Below are 16,258 nucleotides of genomic sequence, written 5' to 3' on the forward strand. Positions count from 1 at the left end.
CCATAACTAACCCTTGTAGACAGATTATAGGCACCAAATGGGAGCCATCTGGTTAACCCAGGTGGCCCCACATATCAGCCCAGGTGCAACTTAACATTTTTAAATGTTATTTACTGGCAACAGTTTGTTGAAAGTTAAATGAACATTAAACATTTATAAAGCTTTGTCTTTACAGAATAAAACTATAAACAGCTTCATGCAAAGCATTCTGGGAACCAGAAATTCTCATAAACTTTTTTCTGTTTTTTCCTTAACATTATGGTTCTTAGAATGCTTTGCACTTTATTCTCTCCAGTTAAAGATAAATATACAGTAACAGCTTCAAGTAATACTGTAACACTGCAGTGTTTTTTTTTTATTCGTATGCAATCATGTTAGATAATTGCTTTTGTCTTGTAATCTGGTATGGCAAGCGCTTCCTATTTAAATTGTATTCATTTATTAAAATGAGTTTATCGTTCGTTATTTATTTATTGTTAATGGTTAAACATTTTTGCATGTTTAGTTTATTCAGATATCAGACTGTGACTTGTAGTGAAACTGTTAGTTATCACGTGAATGTATCGTGGATACGAGTGAGTTTCCATAGCGACAACATCCGTCGCATGATCCTCTTTTATGTAGGATAGGATGCGCGCGCATTCACTGTCGAGAATCCTTCGTTCAGCTTTTCCTTTACGGCAACGACAACCGGTTCGTTTTGACTCAAGCGGAAATCGGTTGTGGTGTGTGCGCGCACTCGTGGGCGCGGTCTGAGGCAGTCGGGCGGCTATTGGGTGTCTCGCGGATCCGTTAAACGACGAGAGCGCGTCTGTACGGAGGCCGAGAGGCGCGGCGCTGTGGCGGATCCCGATCCCCACCCGTAAGCATGGCGCCTCAATGAACACCGGAGAGCGCAAAGAGAGGCGGAAAACTAATATGCTCCCCGATCGTTTTAAATAACCGGTTAAGAACGAACTTCGCCCTTACCGGAGACAGTCGACGGGGTTTCTGCGTGCGGTTTTCTTGGTCTCCCGTAGGATGGTGAGCTGAGCAGATGAAAGCGCAAGTTATCGGTGAACGCATCGGTGCAGTTGTTGAATTGTAGGCGCGCGTGGGCCGCCGGTGCACCGGGATCATGAAGCGCTGCCGCGGGACGCTTGTCTTTGTGCGAGGCGCCTTCATGTCGGCGGACAGACGCGTTTAAACGCGCTAACATGACTGTCAGTTTCATGTCGAGTGCACTGTGAGTTTATTTTGCCTTTTATCCGTTCAGGCCGGAGAGATGCGCGAGTATAAAGTGGTGGTGCTCGGGAGTGGCGGGGTCGGTAAATCCGCCCTTACCGTGCAGTTCGTCACCGGGACGTTTATCGAGAAGTACGACCCGACCATCGAGGACTTTTACCGGAAGGAAATCGAGGTGGACTCGTCGCCGTCGGTGCTGGAGATCCTGGACACGGCGGGCACGGAGCAGTTTGCGTCCATGCGGGACCTGTACATTAAAAATGGTCAGGGCTTTATTCTGGTCTACAGTCTGGTCAACCAGCAGAGCTTTCAGGACATCAAACCCATGCGAGACCAGATCATCCGAGTGAAGAGGTGAGACTCACAAATCTCTAAATTGCTCATCTCACTGTTGTGGTCATATAACAAATCATGTGCTAACTGAAGAGATTTTCAATGTTCATCAGAATCGTTGGATGTCACATTGATCTGAACCCTGTTTGTTTTGAATGAGTATCATGATGATCTGGTGTAATAGGGCCTTCTTCACAGAGGCCTGCTCCATGATCCATGGTATTGTGTACCGTCATCTACCTTGACAATGTGCTGGAACATAAACAGCTATTAAATGGGACTTATTAACAGTTTTGTCCAATTTTAAAGTTACTTTAAAATCACGCCCCTCAATATTTAGATGCAGTTTTCAGGAAACATAATTAGCATTGTTTAAATGAAGTCATGGTTTGGTCAACAAAGCTACAGGTATGAATATGTTCTTAAAGAGCACATATTGTCTAATTCACATTTTTTTATTTCCTTTGGTGTGTATTAGTACATGTTAACGATATGCAAAAGGTTCATACCCCAAAGTAAACCGTGAGGCGATTTGCATCTCCAACGTAAATCTCTTTTTTTGGACTACAATAAACGCACAGATTGTAGGCAACAGTTTACTTCCTGGGATTGTTGACGTGGACAAGATCGACATTATCATAATTCCTCCCACTTCTTACTCACAGCCTGTAAGTTAACTCCTGTTAGCATTGCATTGTGAGCGAATCTTTCAAACATGGTAAGGAGCGTCACATTTCCGGCTGACGTCAGAGGTATTCAGACCAATCACAACATACAGATTAGCTGGCCAATCAGGGACACAGAGCTTTTCAAATCCGTGCATTTCAGGAAGAGAGTGAAATCTGGAGCTACACAAATGTACGGTATGTGTAAAATAATGTTTTAAAACATAAACAACATGAACACATTGTATTATACCAAATACACAAAATAACGCTGTTGTTTAGCAATAAAATGGGTGCTCTTTACAGAAAAACAGGAGATTAAAAGTGATAAATCTAATGTAGAAACATTAGGGCACAACAAAGTTTTTCTTTAACTTGTGATAAACGCAAACCCAATGAAATGTTGTCCCAGGGTCAACATAATGTTGCCCTGATGACATCTAACTTGGCAAAATTAGGAGTGTCCTGAAGGCTCTCGATTACACCCCATCATTTACCCATTTCTTGCAAATAATTTAGATCAGACTGACACAAATAGACATCGTCACCTCACAGAAAAGACACTATTGAATAATAAATAAATGGCATAAATCTTTCATACAGTAAAAGTGGTGATGGATAAAAGTAGGTAGGGAGTAAATTACGTCTTTTGTAAATATCTGTTTGTTCTTGTGTAAAGGTGTGTGTGATAGTGTTGACTGACTGTTTTTGTCTCTTATAAGGTTTTAGACTGCTTGATATCATTAGCACATTGTCATATATTTTGTTCACTTGTGTACTTGCATTATCCCAAATATTTCTGAATTTAGTTACTGTAACGTCACTCATTCGTCGTCTTGTCAATGTCGTCATTTCCACATTATGCTCAGTTTTACTGCTGTAGATGTCAAAGCCATGCCAGCCGCTCAGCATAGGACAATAAAGGATTGTTGAAAGCAGTTACAAATTATGGCTTCAACATCTAATTGATAAAAATTAATAATAATTGATTATAAAGTAGGCTGCACAATAAATCGCATGTGATTGTCATGCACATTTCATCAGTAATGCCAGTTCCTTGATAAGTAGCAAATCGCCATCACCTGCTTTCAGATGGACCGGCATTTACTACACAGAGCCAAAGTTCACTGACAATTGGTGCAATTTCGCATTAATAATCGCGGACGTATAGCCTGCGATGTGTATGATATATGGCCCAGCTTGGAAACCACTGCTTTGTGTAGTAAATGCTGCTTCATCTGAAAGCAGGTGATGGCGATTTACTTCTAGTCAACAAATTTCATTATGGATTAGTTGGTCTGTGACGTAACAGACTTCCGCACGTGAGCATTTTGTTAATGTTATTTTGTAATAATTAATTATTTTGCTAATAACAAATAATATTAATTCTCATTAAGGTCTAAAGTTCAAGATTTAAATGGGTTTATCAATCTGTGGCAAAATTTATTTACATCAAATCCCTGAAAACTCAATTTGTTTTTCATTTTTTATAATTTGACATTTAAAAATGTTTTATTATTTAAAAGTTGCACAAACTTTTTTATTTAAGGGTTGAAATAAAAAAAATCTAAGATTGTATTAGTAAAAGACGTGTGGAAGCACTTTGGCTTTCAAAAAAGTTTTGAAAAAAAGTCAGCTCTTTTTTTAAATTTTTTATAAAAAAAGAAAAAGTATTGCAATGTCTCGCAACATGCAATGTATTGTATCTTACCGTGATACATTGTATCATGGTCCATGTATCCTGATGCGTATCATATTGATTTCCTTTGCCAATACCCAGCCTTACTTAGTTGATTAATCGACAAAATAATCACCCGATTAATCGATTATGAAAATAATCATTACGAATGTGTTCTGTCAAGCTTCTTTCACTTTGACGTCATATGTCATTTGATCTGCACAGCTCCGCATGCATAAGTAGTAGACACAGCATCTAGCATGCACCTGTGTCGTTCTTTCTATCAAGACAATTTCTTGAGTCTCTTCTGATTTTTTTCCATCGGCAGTGAAAGTAAAAACTACAACTCCCATCATTCTACGCTCCTTCACAGGTTATGCCATTGTTATTGTTAGCAACCACTAAGGCCAAACAAAACAAGTCTTAGGAATAAACACTTCACTTATGTGACTAACCCCTAAACTTTGTATAAATTCTTAATTTTACTGTGTAACATTTATCACAGTGCTTTGCTTTTTGCTACTGACATGAATGAGTCCTCAATGTGGGTTGTGTGAAATTACTTTTCAAAAACATATTCGGCACAGAATTAAAAAGTGGTTTAGATTTACATTATAAGATGGTCAAGAATCTCTCAGAGCGCCACAATATTCATATAACATTTACTCTGGCAAATACCCATTACACATTGGCATCGTGGTGTTGGATTTTACACAAGACCCTCAAACAGTTTTTCTCTCTTTTTTTTTAGAGCAGACTGTGAGAATTAAGCGACGTTACGCTGTCATTCTGAAATGACTTTTTAGCTGTAATATCATTTGTGGTTTGTTAATAACAGGGTGTGGCCTCTGTAACCCCACCCTCCTCATCATCCTCCCTTGACCACTTATCACAGCATAGTCTGTGGTTAAGGGTGGGACGTTCTTCTGTTGCCCCAAGGAAAGACAAACAATGTCAATGTACTGGGAAATTTCAGATGATGTGATTCCCTTACACACAGATTCTAGAGAAGCCCCAGAAAAACACAAATGAAATGGTGCGTCTAATGTGCATGGCAAAACAAATTTTTGGAGGTAGTATTTTGAAAATGACAGGCAGTTCTTTTCTCAAATAGTGACACAGTTACTACATCATCATTACAACACACATCCTTTACAACATCAGCTCTACATCCTTTTTCATTCTTGGTCCTTGCATTCATGCAATTTGTCAGATAATTTAAATTCAATTTTATACTGTATGCACTTTTAAAAGAAATAAAAAAACAAACAAATCTAAACCACACCTTGGGTGCTTTACTGCTTTTTTGCAGTTTTTTTATTTTTACATTTTATTTTTATAGATATGTGACCTAGACCACAAAACCAGTCATATCTCGCACATGTAGCAATACCCATCATATGGGTCAAAATTTAAAAAAAAAATATTCCAAAAATCATTAGAATATTTTGTGAATTTCCTACTGTAAATATATGAAAATGTATTTATCATTAGTAATGTGTGTTGCCAAGAATTTCATTTGGAAAAACTTTAAAGGCGGGGAGCATGATTTCTGAAAACCAATGGTCTTTTAATAGACCCACCCCACACATACGCAACCCAGGCAATGATGTTGGTTAGTAGACACGCCCCTTACTGCTGGTTCAGGGTCACATATTTTAAATTATTTTGTGGATTCATCTTTTAAGAAATAATCCTAAATTTCAAACATCCTTTATTCTGTAGTGTATCACAGGTTAAATGCATTTTTATTTTTTATCAAATTAAAACAAATGTCATTTTAACCCAAAAATTTAATTTGAAACGTGTAGCTGTCTTAAAATCCTAACCATCTTTACTGGATTTTGCATAAACAATTTATTGTGTTTCTTAGATGTTTGAAATATGTCCTGCCGGACATTTTTTGATAAGTTCTGTGAGATTCAGCTGCTCTTTTGGGAAACTATGTGTTTTCCAGGTATGAGAAGGTGCCAGTGATCCTGGTTGGGAATAAGGTGGATCTGGAAAGCGAGAGGGAGGTGTCGGTGAGAGAGGGGCAGGCGCTGGCCGAGGAGTGGGGCTGTCCTTTTATTGAGACTTCTGCCAAGAGCAAGACAATGGTGGACGAACTCTTCGCCGAGATCGTACGACAGATGGACTACGCAGCCCAGCCGGACAAAGATGATCCATGTTGCTCCTCCTGCAATATACAATAACCCCCCTGACACCGAACACACATTACTGTAGCTTTATTAGACTTTTCCTGTCTGCAGTTTTTCACGGTTCTGTATCTACAGACTCACAGTAATCTTAAGCATTTGTTTGTCACTTTAAATACATAATGGCTGAGACACAGAAGAGCGCTTGCCTTGGGTTTCAACCGGATACTTTTGTGTGGATGACTTGAACTTCACATTGTTTTTTATTGTGTTGGTAGTTTTATCCGAATTTTAGAGAGCGAGAGAGGCTCTTAAACATAAGCCTTGTTTATAGATACGCTTAATTGCTTAAAATTGAAGTGTTTTTTTTAAGTAACATACTTTGTCCTGTCCCAGCTTAAAGGATTACTCCACTTTCTTAAAAACAATCCTGATAATTTGCTCACCCCAATGTCATCCAAAATGTTGATATTTTTCTTTGTTCAATCGAGAAGTAATGAAGTTTTTTGAGGAAACATTCCTTGATTTTTAATTTAATAGACTTTATTGGACCTCAACAGTTTAAATGCAGTTTTAACGTAACTTCAAAGGGCCTTAAACGATCCCAACCGAGGCATAAGGGTTTTATCTAGCAAAACGATTTCATTTTCAGCAAGAAAAAGGAAAAATATGTACTTTTAAACTACAATTTCTCATCTTGCATTAGCCGTGTGACGAGCCAGCACGACCCTACGTATTACGTAATCTCGTCAAAAGGTCATGTGTTACATATGTGTAACAAACACTTGCAGACCATTTTAAACAATAAACTGACATAAAGACATTAATTATTATCATTCCACATACAACAACGTCTGAACGCTTCTCTTTCTGCACACTTGTAAACACTGGAGCGGTAGTTTCACATACATCGTATGACTTTTCCACATGATTACGTAATACGTAAGATCGCGCTGGCGCGTCACACAGCTAGTGCAAGATGTAAAGTAGTAATTTAAGGTGCTTTTTTTCTTGCCAAAAATTATCTTTTTCCTAGATCAGACCCTTATACCTCTATAGCCCTTTGAAACTGCAATTTTAAATTGTAAACTGTTGAGGTCCAGTAAAGTCCATCAAATTGAGAAAAATCCTGTAAAGGTTTTTCTTCTCGACTGAACAAAGAAAGACATTAACATTTTGGATGACATGGGGTGAGTAAATTTGAAGTGGAGTAATCCTTTAACTGTAGACAGTGTAGACATGTAATTCATGTGTAGGTTATATGCCCCAAAACTCGTAACACTGTGGGACTCTTTGACCGGTGACAGATGGGAGGAGTTTTTTTGTTTTTGTTTTTGATGTTGCAAATAACACTGACATTTTACACACTATCATCTCTAATGATTGTTTTATTAGAGAAACAGTTTCTCAAAATCATCTGCTTTTCTTTAGTTTCATGCAGGAGTAAAAAACCACAAATCTATACAGACTAATGTATACTTGATGGATTATAAAAACCTAAAATGTTTTGCAGTATGTGATTGTATGACAGGGTGCTATCTTACAGTTTTTGTCTTTTTGTTTTCCTTTTTTTATGTACAGTCAGACAAAAGGTACTTTTTGCTTTACATTTTTTTTTACTTTCAAGTCCATAGAGACATTACAAGTATTTAATTTCCAAGTAGAAAGTTGGAATTTCAAAGTCTCCAGGTTAAATACAGCACAGCAGTGTTTGTGTAGATTTTAAGTGAACTTTAAAATTTCCGCTCTATAATTATTATATCCTGTGACTTTCCAGGGCTCTCTCTCGCTCTCACACGAGTCTCTGTAACATCTCGGTCCTCTTTCTACATTTGTTTTTCTCAATATTCTGCCATGGTTTTATGGCTCATTAATGCCGATGTTGATTATTAGTGGACTGTAAATACATTTGTACAGAGGTGGCCAGTTTTCTTGCACCCTCTTCGTGGTTGAGCTAAAGTTTAGACCTCAAGGCCGAACAGAGAGATTATGGAGACGGATGGTGTGTATGTGTTTTAATAGAGAGCTCCGAGTCAGTATTGATTTTATATTTTTTTATGTGTACGTGTGCTTAACTCTCATGAATGACTGAACGTTGACACTTTTGTTTGGCACCTAAATAAAGTGCATCCAACACACACAACAATGTATGCGCCTTTATATCCAGAAATGATCATAATTCATAAATACTTTGCAGCATGTGTGTTATTTATAAAGGTGTGTTTGTGAGAACTATACTCGCACAGGCCATTTGTTATCAGTCAGATTTTGTGTTTATGTGGCTTTTTAACTATTTAGGATAAATACTAATGTTAGCTACGCAACATTTAGCAGGTGAATTCCATCCAAACTGACTTCAGTCATTTTTCTATCAGTAAAAACTGAATGGTGCTTGTGAAATGTCAGTAACCTAGTGAAAGTTGTTCAAGGAGCTGCCATTATCAATCATACAAACCAATTTCTAGAAATGCAATCAAAATGTGTTCAAAGAAAAAATATAACTTTATTTATACTAAATTAGTGATCCAGACGCTTTCCGGCTGCCATTTAAATTTTTCGAACTTGACCAGGTTTAACCAATCACATTCCCTGCCCACGCATAGAATTACAGAACAAGACAATACAGGTACAGGAGTCAGGAAGTAAACCAAACATCGAATTCAGACCATTCTGAAGGAGCTTTTGGACACAGCCAGTCTGAAAAGGGTATATGCCATGTGGTTTAACCTTAGCAACCCTTTTAATGTACAACTCAAGCACATTGCATTGTGGGATATAGTATCCAAAATCCATTTACAGTGTGTGCACTTATGTTGACTTTACTTGTATTTCCACATACTTAATATGGCTGAGGTTTAGGTTCAGGGCTGGTAGGCTTACATAGTAATTATAGACTAGGTACATAGATGTAGTACTGTAAAATAAAATAAAGTGCTACCCAGTAACTTATGCTGTGTGCCTGACCTGAGCTTTCATTTCAAGTCATTTTTAGAAGTCATTTTAGTGAATGTGTTGAGAGGTGTCTGCAGAAAATACAGTATTTGTTGGTAACACTTTACAATAAGGTTGTATTTGTAACTATCAGTTAATGCATTAGCTTACATGAAATAAGTGAAACAATATCTCTACAGCATGTATTCATCTTAGTTCACGTTCATTTAAGCATTTACTAATACATTTATAAAATAAAGTGTTGTAACTGTTAATATAATCAATGCATCATAAATTTATGTACCCTCTCGATCCCTGTGCTCTGCCACCGAGCGACGGCTTGTGGTGCCATCCCATAAAGGGAAAAACATCTGTTCCACATCGGTGAAATGATCTGCCAGTTGCGACAAGATCTGCTGACTCAGTAGCTTTCTTTAAGAATCTGCTAAAAACCCATCTCTTCTACCAACACCTAACTTACTAATGTCTTATTTTTTTCTATTTTTATCTTCCGTCATAAAAAAAACTACTAACCCTTGGTTATGTACACTGTGTTAGATTTGATGAGACTAGTTTTAGTGCACTTATGTATTGATTTTCTTGTGTTGCTCTAATTGCTTCTATTGTTATCTCATTTGTAAGTCGCTTTGGACAAAAGCATCTGCTAAATGTAAACTAACTTTATTGACATTAACAAGCATTAATACATGCTGAAAAACTATATTCTCCATTGTTTTTTTATATTAGTTAATGCATAATGTTTACTAATACAACCTTATTGTAAAGTGTTACCTATTTGTTTGAAAATCATAGTTGCTGTTTTATCAGGTTATCATGCTTTTGGCAGACACTTTTATCCCAACCAACTAACAGTGCAATTTAGTGTATACATTTTTATCATTTTTTTTTATCAAAACTACAACCATTGCGCTGTTAACAATAATCTACCAACTGAGCAACAGGAGATTTTTTCATTTACTGGTCACCAATAGGGAAAAGAGACTGAGAAAGGGAGATTCAGATCATGCATCAGAGGACCCCAGACAGGATTTCATACCTACTGTATGGACACTCTCATGTTGCCAGTTTCACAGTGAAATTTGCAGTCATCTAATTGGTTATAAATAGTAGGGAAAGAAAAGACACATATCATCTCACTCACATTCACATGTAATGTAATGCAAAAACAGTCCACCCTGCACTGTCCAACACTGTTCTGCTATTGCTCATTTTACAGTATCTGATAGTTCTCTTTTAGTTTAGGTAAACAAAATGTTTGGAAACACAATTTATGTTATTTTAGTTGTTTACCAAAACGTATTAAAGTTAAATTTCTAAAGAAAAGTAGTTGGAAATGTAATGACAATATTCAAATATAACAATATACTCCTGAGAACTAGGAAAAAGTTTTAAAATGTATTTTTTTCCTTTTAAAAAGGTGGTAACAAAACCCATCGCAAAGAATTAAAAGACACAATTTTAATTTTATGACATGTCCACTGTAGTGGATAACGGTACTTTAATGTTTACTCAGAAATAAAGGTACAAAAGTTGTCACTAGGGCGGTACCTTTTCAAAAAGTATACACTAAAAGGTGCATATTAATTCCTCAAATGTACACAGCATATACTGGTACCTTAAAGGTACATATCTGTACCAGAATGGTTTATATTATGACCTTTTTAAAAGGTACTCTTTACTCTTTTGTACTCTTTTTTTTTCTGAGAGTGAATTACATCCATCTTAATTCAGTGTTTTTGCCATTTGATTCTAACTTCACATTTATTTTATTTTATTTTACTTTCATTTTTGTTTTCAATTTCTTTTTTACTACAATGTGAAATTAAAGTTTATGAGTTTTAAATGAGATATTTGATTAAACATGATATTTGATTTAGCATTCTGACTTCTTGGAGACATATAGGAACATGTTGCTCTTATTCCATCTCACAGACGTAATGCTTTGCATCCGGGGTTTCTGCATCTACAAACATTTTGGAATGCCCAGCATTTACAGCTGCACATATTTCCTAATTGTATCATTTGGGTGTGGCTTTCTTTTAACACTTTACAATAAGGCTGTATTTGTAGTTAATGCACAATGAACTAATATGAACAGTTGTATTAACAATTATTAATAAATGCTGATAAACTATATTGCTCATTGTTGGTATTAGTTAATGCATTTAATAACATTAACAAATACAACTTTATTGTTCAGTGTTACAGATTATTTTATTTAAAAACTTCTCAGCATCTGTCATAGAAATGCTTATTACAAGAAGTGAAACATAAGAACAAAGTCCTTGTGTCCACTACATTAAAATAAAAGTCATGTTTCGAAATGGTCAGAATTATTGTACATTTCTGAAATACTTCTAAATTTTAAGTTTACTCTCATGTTGACAAAAAAGTAATTGAAGATTATCAAGTAAACATATAATCTGCAAACAAAGTACTTTATTCCCTTCTTGCCCAAAAATGTGAAAATTGCAATTATTGTCATTTTCAAAAGAAAGTTTGTGTGCTCTGTAGACCCATCCATCCCCACAGATATGTTAATACAAAAGGATGTCCTCTTCACAGCACAGTAGGCTTTAAATAGGTTGAATAAATTGTGCTTGGTTATTAGAGGTCTGAGATCATGTCCATAACAAAATGAGGAGGAGGATATAATTATAATCATTATAGTCATGAGAGTATAACCTCAAATATTAGTCTGTAGGAACGAATATATCTGTTACAGTGTGTCTAAATGAATAATCCTTTAGGATTAACATCAATTTATTTGCATTTTCATAAGAAATCAGAATTGAGTGAATGATAGGCTATTAGATATGCTCGTGTGTTTATATTGAGTCCGTATTGAGGTGCGTTATGACGCTTTACTCTGCAGATGGCAGCATCATATGTGTGTCTCTCTTAACCGCGTCTGTCTGTAGTGTCGATTGGAGGTTCGGCTCCGTCTGTCCGGCCGCAGACATGGCGACTCCGCTCGTGTCCTGCTGAATATGAACCGGGTCAACGCGCTCACCTCACAACATCGCCGTTTCAGGTCATATTATCAGTGGGAAACCGCACACAAGTGGATTCCGAACTGAGGTAAGTGCGCAGATTTCTCTCATTCAAGGCGCTATGTGCTCGGAAGAGATTAAGAGGTAAATCTAAGCACAGATTGAGCTTGGCATTATACCGTTATATTCCCGTTATAATGTGACGCGAGCCCTTCTGATGTATGAATACATTCACGATGACAATAAGACAGTATATCTTTATGAAGACTTTGACACTGAACGCTATAGCCTGCAGACCTGCGCTTTGTTCAGTTCACATCATGCACGCGTGCGGTGGAAACTATCGCTTCCATTATAATCAACGGAGCTGCGAGTGCGATGTGACGCGTACGCGTTTTCTTTTGACGGATTGCCATTATCGTAGCCGCTTCATTGTGCGTCGAGAGCACAAAATCACATGGTTTAATTTATGTTTATGGACTATATTAACATTAAAGCATGCTAAAAATACGTATATTATATTAATATCCAAATAACTTCTGACCGTGGGCTAGCTTGTGGTCTTTTGTTTCTTAACGCAGGTGTAACAATACTAATATGGATGTATTTCTCAGTTTTAAAACTTCTAACATTTCTTTTTTACTACTTTATTTATTATTCAGATAATAGATTATATAATAGGCCTAAATAGATTTAGTAATATTTTACTGTTGCTGAATAGTGTAGTGCTCACTGCTGATTGGCCCGGTGTAGCCTGTGAACGCGCCGCAGATACGCGCGGCTATACTCGCGCCGACGTCGATAGATTGGAGAGTGAAAGGTAAAATTGGATTTTTTTCTACTACTAACCTATCTGAAGTCTTTAGTTAAAATACATTGAACTGTCTTACACTGAAGGCGTTTTTTTATTGAGTTATTATTGGTGAACAGTCAATATATAGAAATGAAAGTGTATTAGAGATTTATCCTCGAATCAAATTAACAGATTTTGACCAGAAACGCCATTTACTCAAAGTATTTACTCTCATTTATTTGGTAACCACCTGACTGAAATGATTTCGTTTTGGGTCTATTGTGTTTATCTTTAAATTACACATTTTATAATAATGTGTTGCGCATCACCGTTAACTTGAACTCACTCAAAACTTTGTAAATCTCATTCATTCATAACAGGATTTAAGTGAAAGTGACATAGTGACCAATGTATGTAACTCATACTTGGAATGTGACCTCTGCATTTAACAAATTCCAGTGAATAGTGAACACACACACACACACCCGGAGCACAGGGCAGATATCAGTGCAGCACCCAGGAGAAATGGGACAGCCTTGCTTAAAGGAATACTCCACTTTCATAAAAATAAACAAAATGATAATTTACTCACCACCATGTTATCCAATATGTTTATTTCTTTCTTAGTTCGAGCAAAAATTAAGTTTTTGTGTTAAACATTCCAGATTTTCTTCATATAGTGGACTTTAATGGACCACAACAGTTTACAGTTTCAATGCAGCTTCAAAGGGCTCTAAACAATCCCAACCGATGCATAAGAGTCCGATATAACAAAAACATTGTCATTTTCGCCCAAAATATAAAAATATGCACTTTTAAATCTTTGTGTCTAACCCACCAGCATTTTTTTTTTTTTAGTTGCCAGCCATGCCAGCATTTTTTTATGATTTTCACAAAAGTTTAATGCTTTCCAGAAAATGTTCTTAAAATATATAAACATACAATATACCAAATGAAAGAACTGACCCTCAGTTTACAAAAATTTTTCATCCTACCTTCATTAGTAAGCCTATTTTTTATCACCTCTCAAATATGGGTAGATTTCTTCAAAAACACAAAATTCTGAGCATAATTCAAATTTTTAGTGAAGGACTTTTGATAGAGATCAGATTCAAAACGATCCTCAAAACTTACGCTGACATACAGCTGTTTTCCCTAAGGCGCGGGTTTTATAGAATGTGGAAGAGCTGGTGGATAATAACGGTAGAAAGCTGGAAATACTCGTCATTGGTAGGGAACCGTTTTTTCTTGACGGGGAGTCTTAAAGGGATAGTTTGGCCAAAAATGATATTAACCAGCCATGATTTACTCACCCCCAAGCCGTTCAAGATGCAAATATACATAATTTTTTAGAGGAACACATTTTCAGTTATTTTAGAAAATGTTTTAGATCTTTCAGTTAGTCAAATTAAGTTACGGGGTCCTTCAAGTCCAAAAAATGTGCATCCATTCTTCACTAAATAAATCCAAACGGCTTACGATGATAAACAAAGGCCTTCTTAGGGTAATTCGCGCTGTGTTGTTGTAGAAATATCCATATTTAAAACTTTATTAACGAAAATAACTAGCTTCTGGCCTTTTAAAGGCGTTCTAAGCGAATCTGCGAGACGTTAGGTATTGTTGACGTTTAAATTGTTTTCAAACAGACGGAGCGTAGCTAACTCCTCCCCCTCCCTACCGGGCTTTCATGAACGCGCCCAACCCCCACCCCCAAATCCTTTTTGTCGTTTATTGGCTGGAATACTTTGTTTTGTTTTGTGATGCTAGGTTTGGCCACTGTTTTGTTATTGCCGTTTGTGAAGCCTGGGCTGTCTACAGAGATCGCGTTTTTTTACAGTTTGATCAGCAGACAGGCAGCAAGCAGATAATGAGGAGATGTTTGCTGTATGTAACAAAAAATGTTTTATGGTCTAAAACGCGTCAATTCGCTTAGAGCATCTTTAATTGACGAGTTAACTGTGTGCGTTTCACATATGACTTTTGACTTCGAGATTACATTATAGGTCGTGCTGGTGCATCACACGGCTAGTGCAAGATGAAAAGTTGTGCTTTAAAAGTACTTTTTTTGCGAAAATGATGATAGTTTTGCTAGATAAGACCCTTATGTCTCATTTGGAATCGTTTAGAGCCCTTTGAAGCTGTATTGAAACTGAAAACTGTAGATTTACTTTTCATTTGAAGTTTAATGTATATAAGCAGTCACAAATGGTAAGGTTTTTAGGTGAGATTAGCCTTTGTTATTATATATTTACCTTACTTACCTGTAGTATTCCTGCAGCTATTCTCTCTCTCTCTCTCTCTCTCTCTCTCTCTCTCTCTCTCTCTCTCTCTCTCTCTCTCTCTCTCTCTCATATGTTGACCTTTGCTTTGGTAGGTTATGACATCAGTGCTGTGGTATGTGTATTAAACATTGAGAGTGATGGGAACAGACAGAGACAGATTCAAGAGGAATTTTCTTTGATGGCTCAACCCAAAAACCTTTAAGATTTTTGATAAGTTTAGCATCATATACTTACTATATAAAATTTGGAAAAATATAGGAACACCCCAGAAAAATATTGAGAAATATCGACATACAGTCTACACAACTGCATACAGTCAGCATTGTTTTGTATATGATTTAACATGTAAAATGTTGTGAAAATTGATCCATCATTAAATATATGTAGAAGATTGCAAGGTGTTTTTAATGTTTAGTTTAGTTTAGTTTAGTTTAGTTTATTTATATAGCACATTTAAAACAACAGGTGTTGTAGCCAAAGTGCTGTACAATAGATAAATACAAGTTTAAATAAAATAAAAGCTATCCATAATAGAAGAAAAAGACAAAAGATCAAATAAAACTAATAATAAAAACACTAGTAGACAATATTGGCACATAACCAAATGACAAGATAAAAGATATGCACCCTTAGCAAGACTTAAAACACAAGAAATAAAAATGCGTCTTCAGAGAGGATTTAAACACAGAAATGGAAAGAGCAGATCTGATAGAAAGAGAAAGTTTATTCCAGAGCCTAGGAGCAGCCACAGAGAAAGACCGATTTGTACAAGGAACTGTGATTAGAAGTTGCCTAGATCAGTGTTTCTCAACCCTGGTCCTCAAGGACCCCCTTCCAGAATGTTTTAGATGTCTCCTTAATTAACACACCTGATTTAAATCATTAGCTTGTAGGGAGACGTTCTGGAAGGAGGCTGATGAGTTGGTACAGGTGTTTAAAATAAGGAGACATCTAAAACATTCTGGAAGGGGGTCCTTGAGGACCAAGGTTGAGAAACACTGGCCTAGATGATCTGAGGGGTCTTGAGGCAGTAAGAAGATCGCAAATCTATTGATGATCAAGACCATGCAAAGCTTTGAGAGAAAAATTAAAAATCAAAATTAAAAAATTGTAACCAGTGATAGATGCCAGCACAGGTGTAATGTGCTCATGTTTTTTAGTGTCGGTAAGCAGTTTGGCTGCTGCGTTAATGAATGGTAA

The 16,258-nt window shown here is 36.5% G+C and overlaps 2 protein-coding genes across 3 annotated transcripts in view; both read left to right on the forward strand.

The window, feature by feature from the left end:
* Positions 1–729: 729 nt before the first annotated feature.
* rap2aa (RAP2A, member of RAS oncogene family a) lies at positions 730–8,491 on the forward strand. Its single transcript, XM_065293163.2, has 2 exons — positions 730–1,578; positions 5,858–8,491. The coding sequence occupies exons 1-2, from the start codon at positions 1,265–1,267 to the stop codon at positions 6,093–6,095; spliced, it is 552 nt and encodes a 183-aa protein (XP_065149235.1). The 5' UTR covers positions 730–1,264; the 3' UTR covers positions 6,096–8,491.
* Positions 8,492–11,872: 3,381 nt separating this feature from the next.
* LOC135782703 (FERM, ARHGEF and pleckstrin domain-containing protein 1) overlaps positions 11,873–16,258 on the forward strand; it is a 47,210-nt gene continuing 42,824 nt past the window's right edge. The window contains exon 1 of one of the 2 annotated variants that reach the window (XM_065293164.2): positions 11,873–12,071. The gene's annotated coding sequence lies outside the window, so the exon portion shown is untranslated. Of the gene's footprint in view, positions 12,072–12,678; positions 12,804–16,258 lie in introns of those variants that run through there. The other variant, XM_065293165.2, reaches the window with a different exon arrangement.

This window comes from Paramisgurnus dabryanus, chromosome 15 (genome assembly GCF_030506205.2).
Source record: "Paramisgurnus dabryanus chromosome 15, PD_genome_1.1, whole genome shotgun sequence".
NCBI lineage: Eukaryota > Metazoa > Chordata > Actinopteri > Cypriniformes > Cobitidae > Paramisgurnus > Paramisgurnus dabryanus.

What these genes read in the sequence shown, in the direction of transcription:
- rap2aa (XM_065293163.2), top strand. Translation starts at nt 1,265, where the DNA reads ATGCGCGAGTATAAAGTGGTGGTGCTCGGGAGTGGCGGGGTCGGTAAA. An exon ending in CAGATCATCCGAGTGAAGAG is followed by an intron (nt 1,579 to 5,857) that starts GTGAGACTCACA and finishes TGTGTTTTCCAG; the next exon opens with GTATGAGAAGGTGCCAGTGA.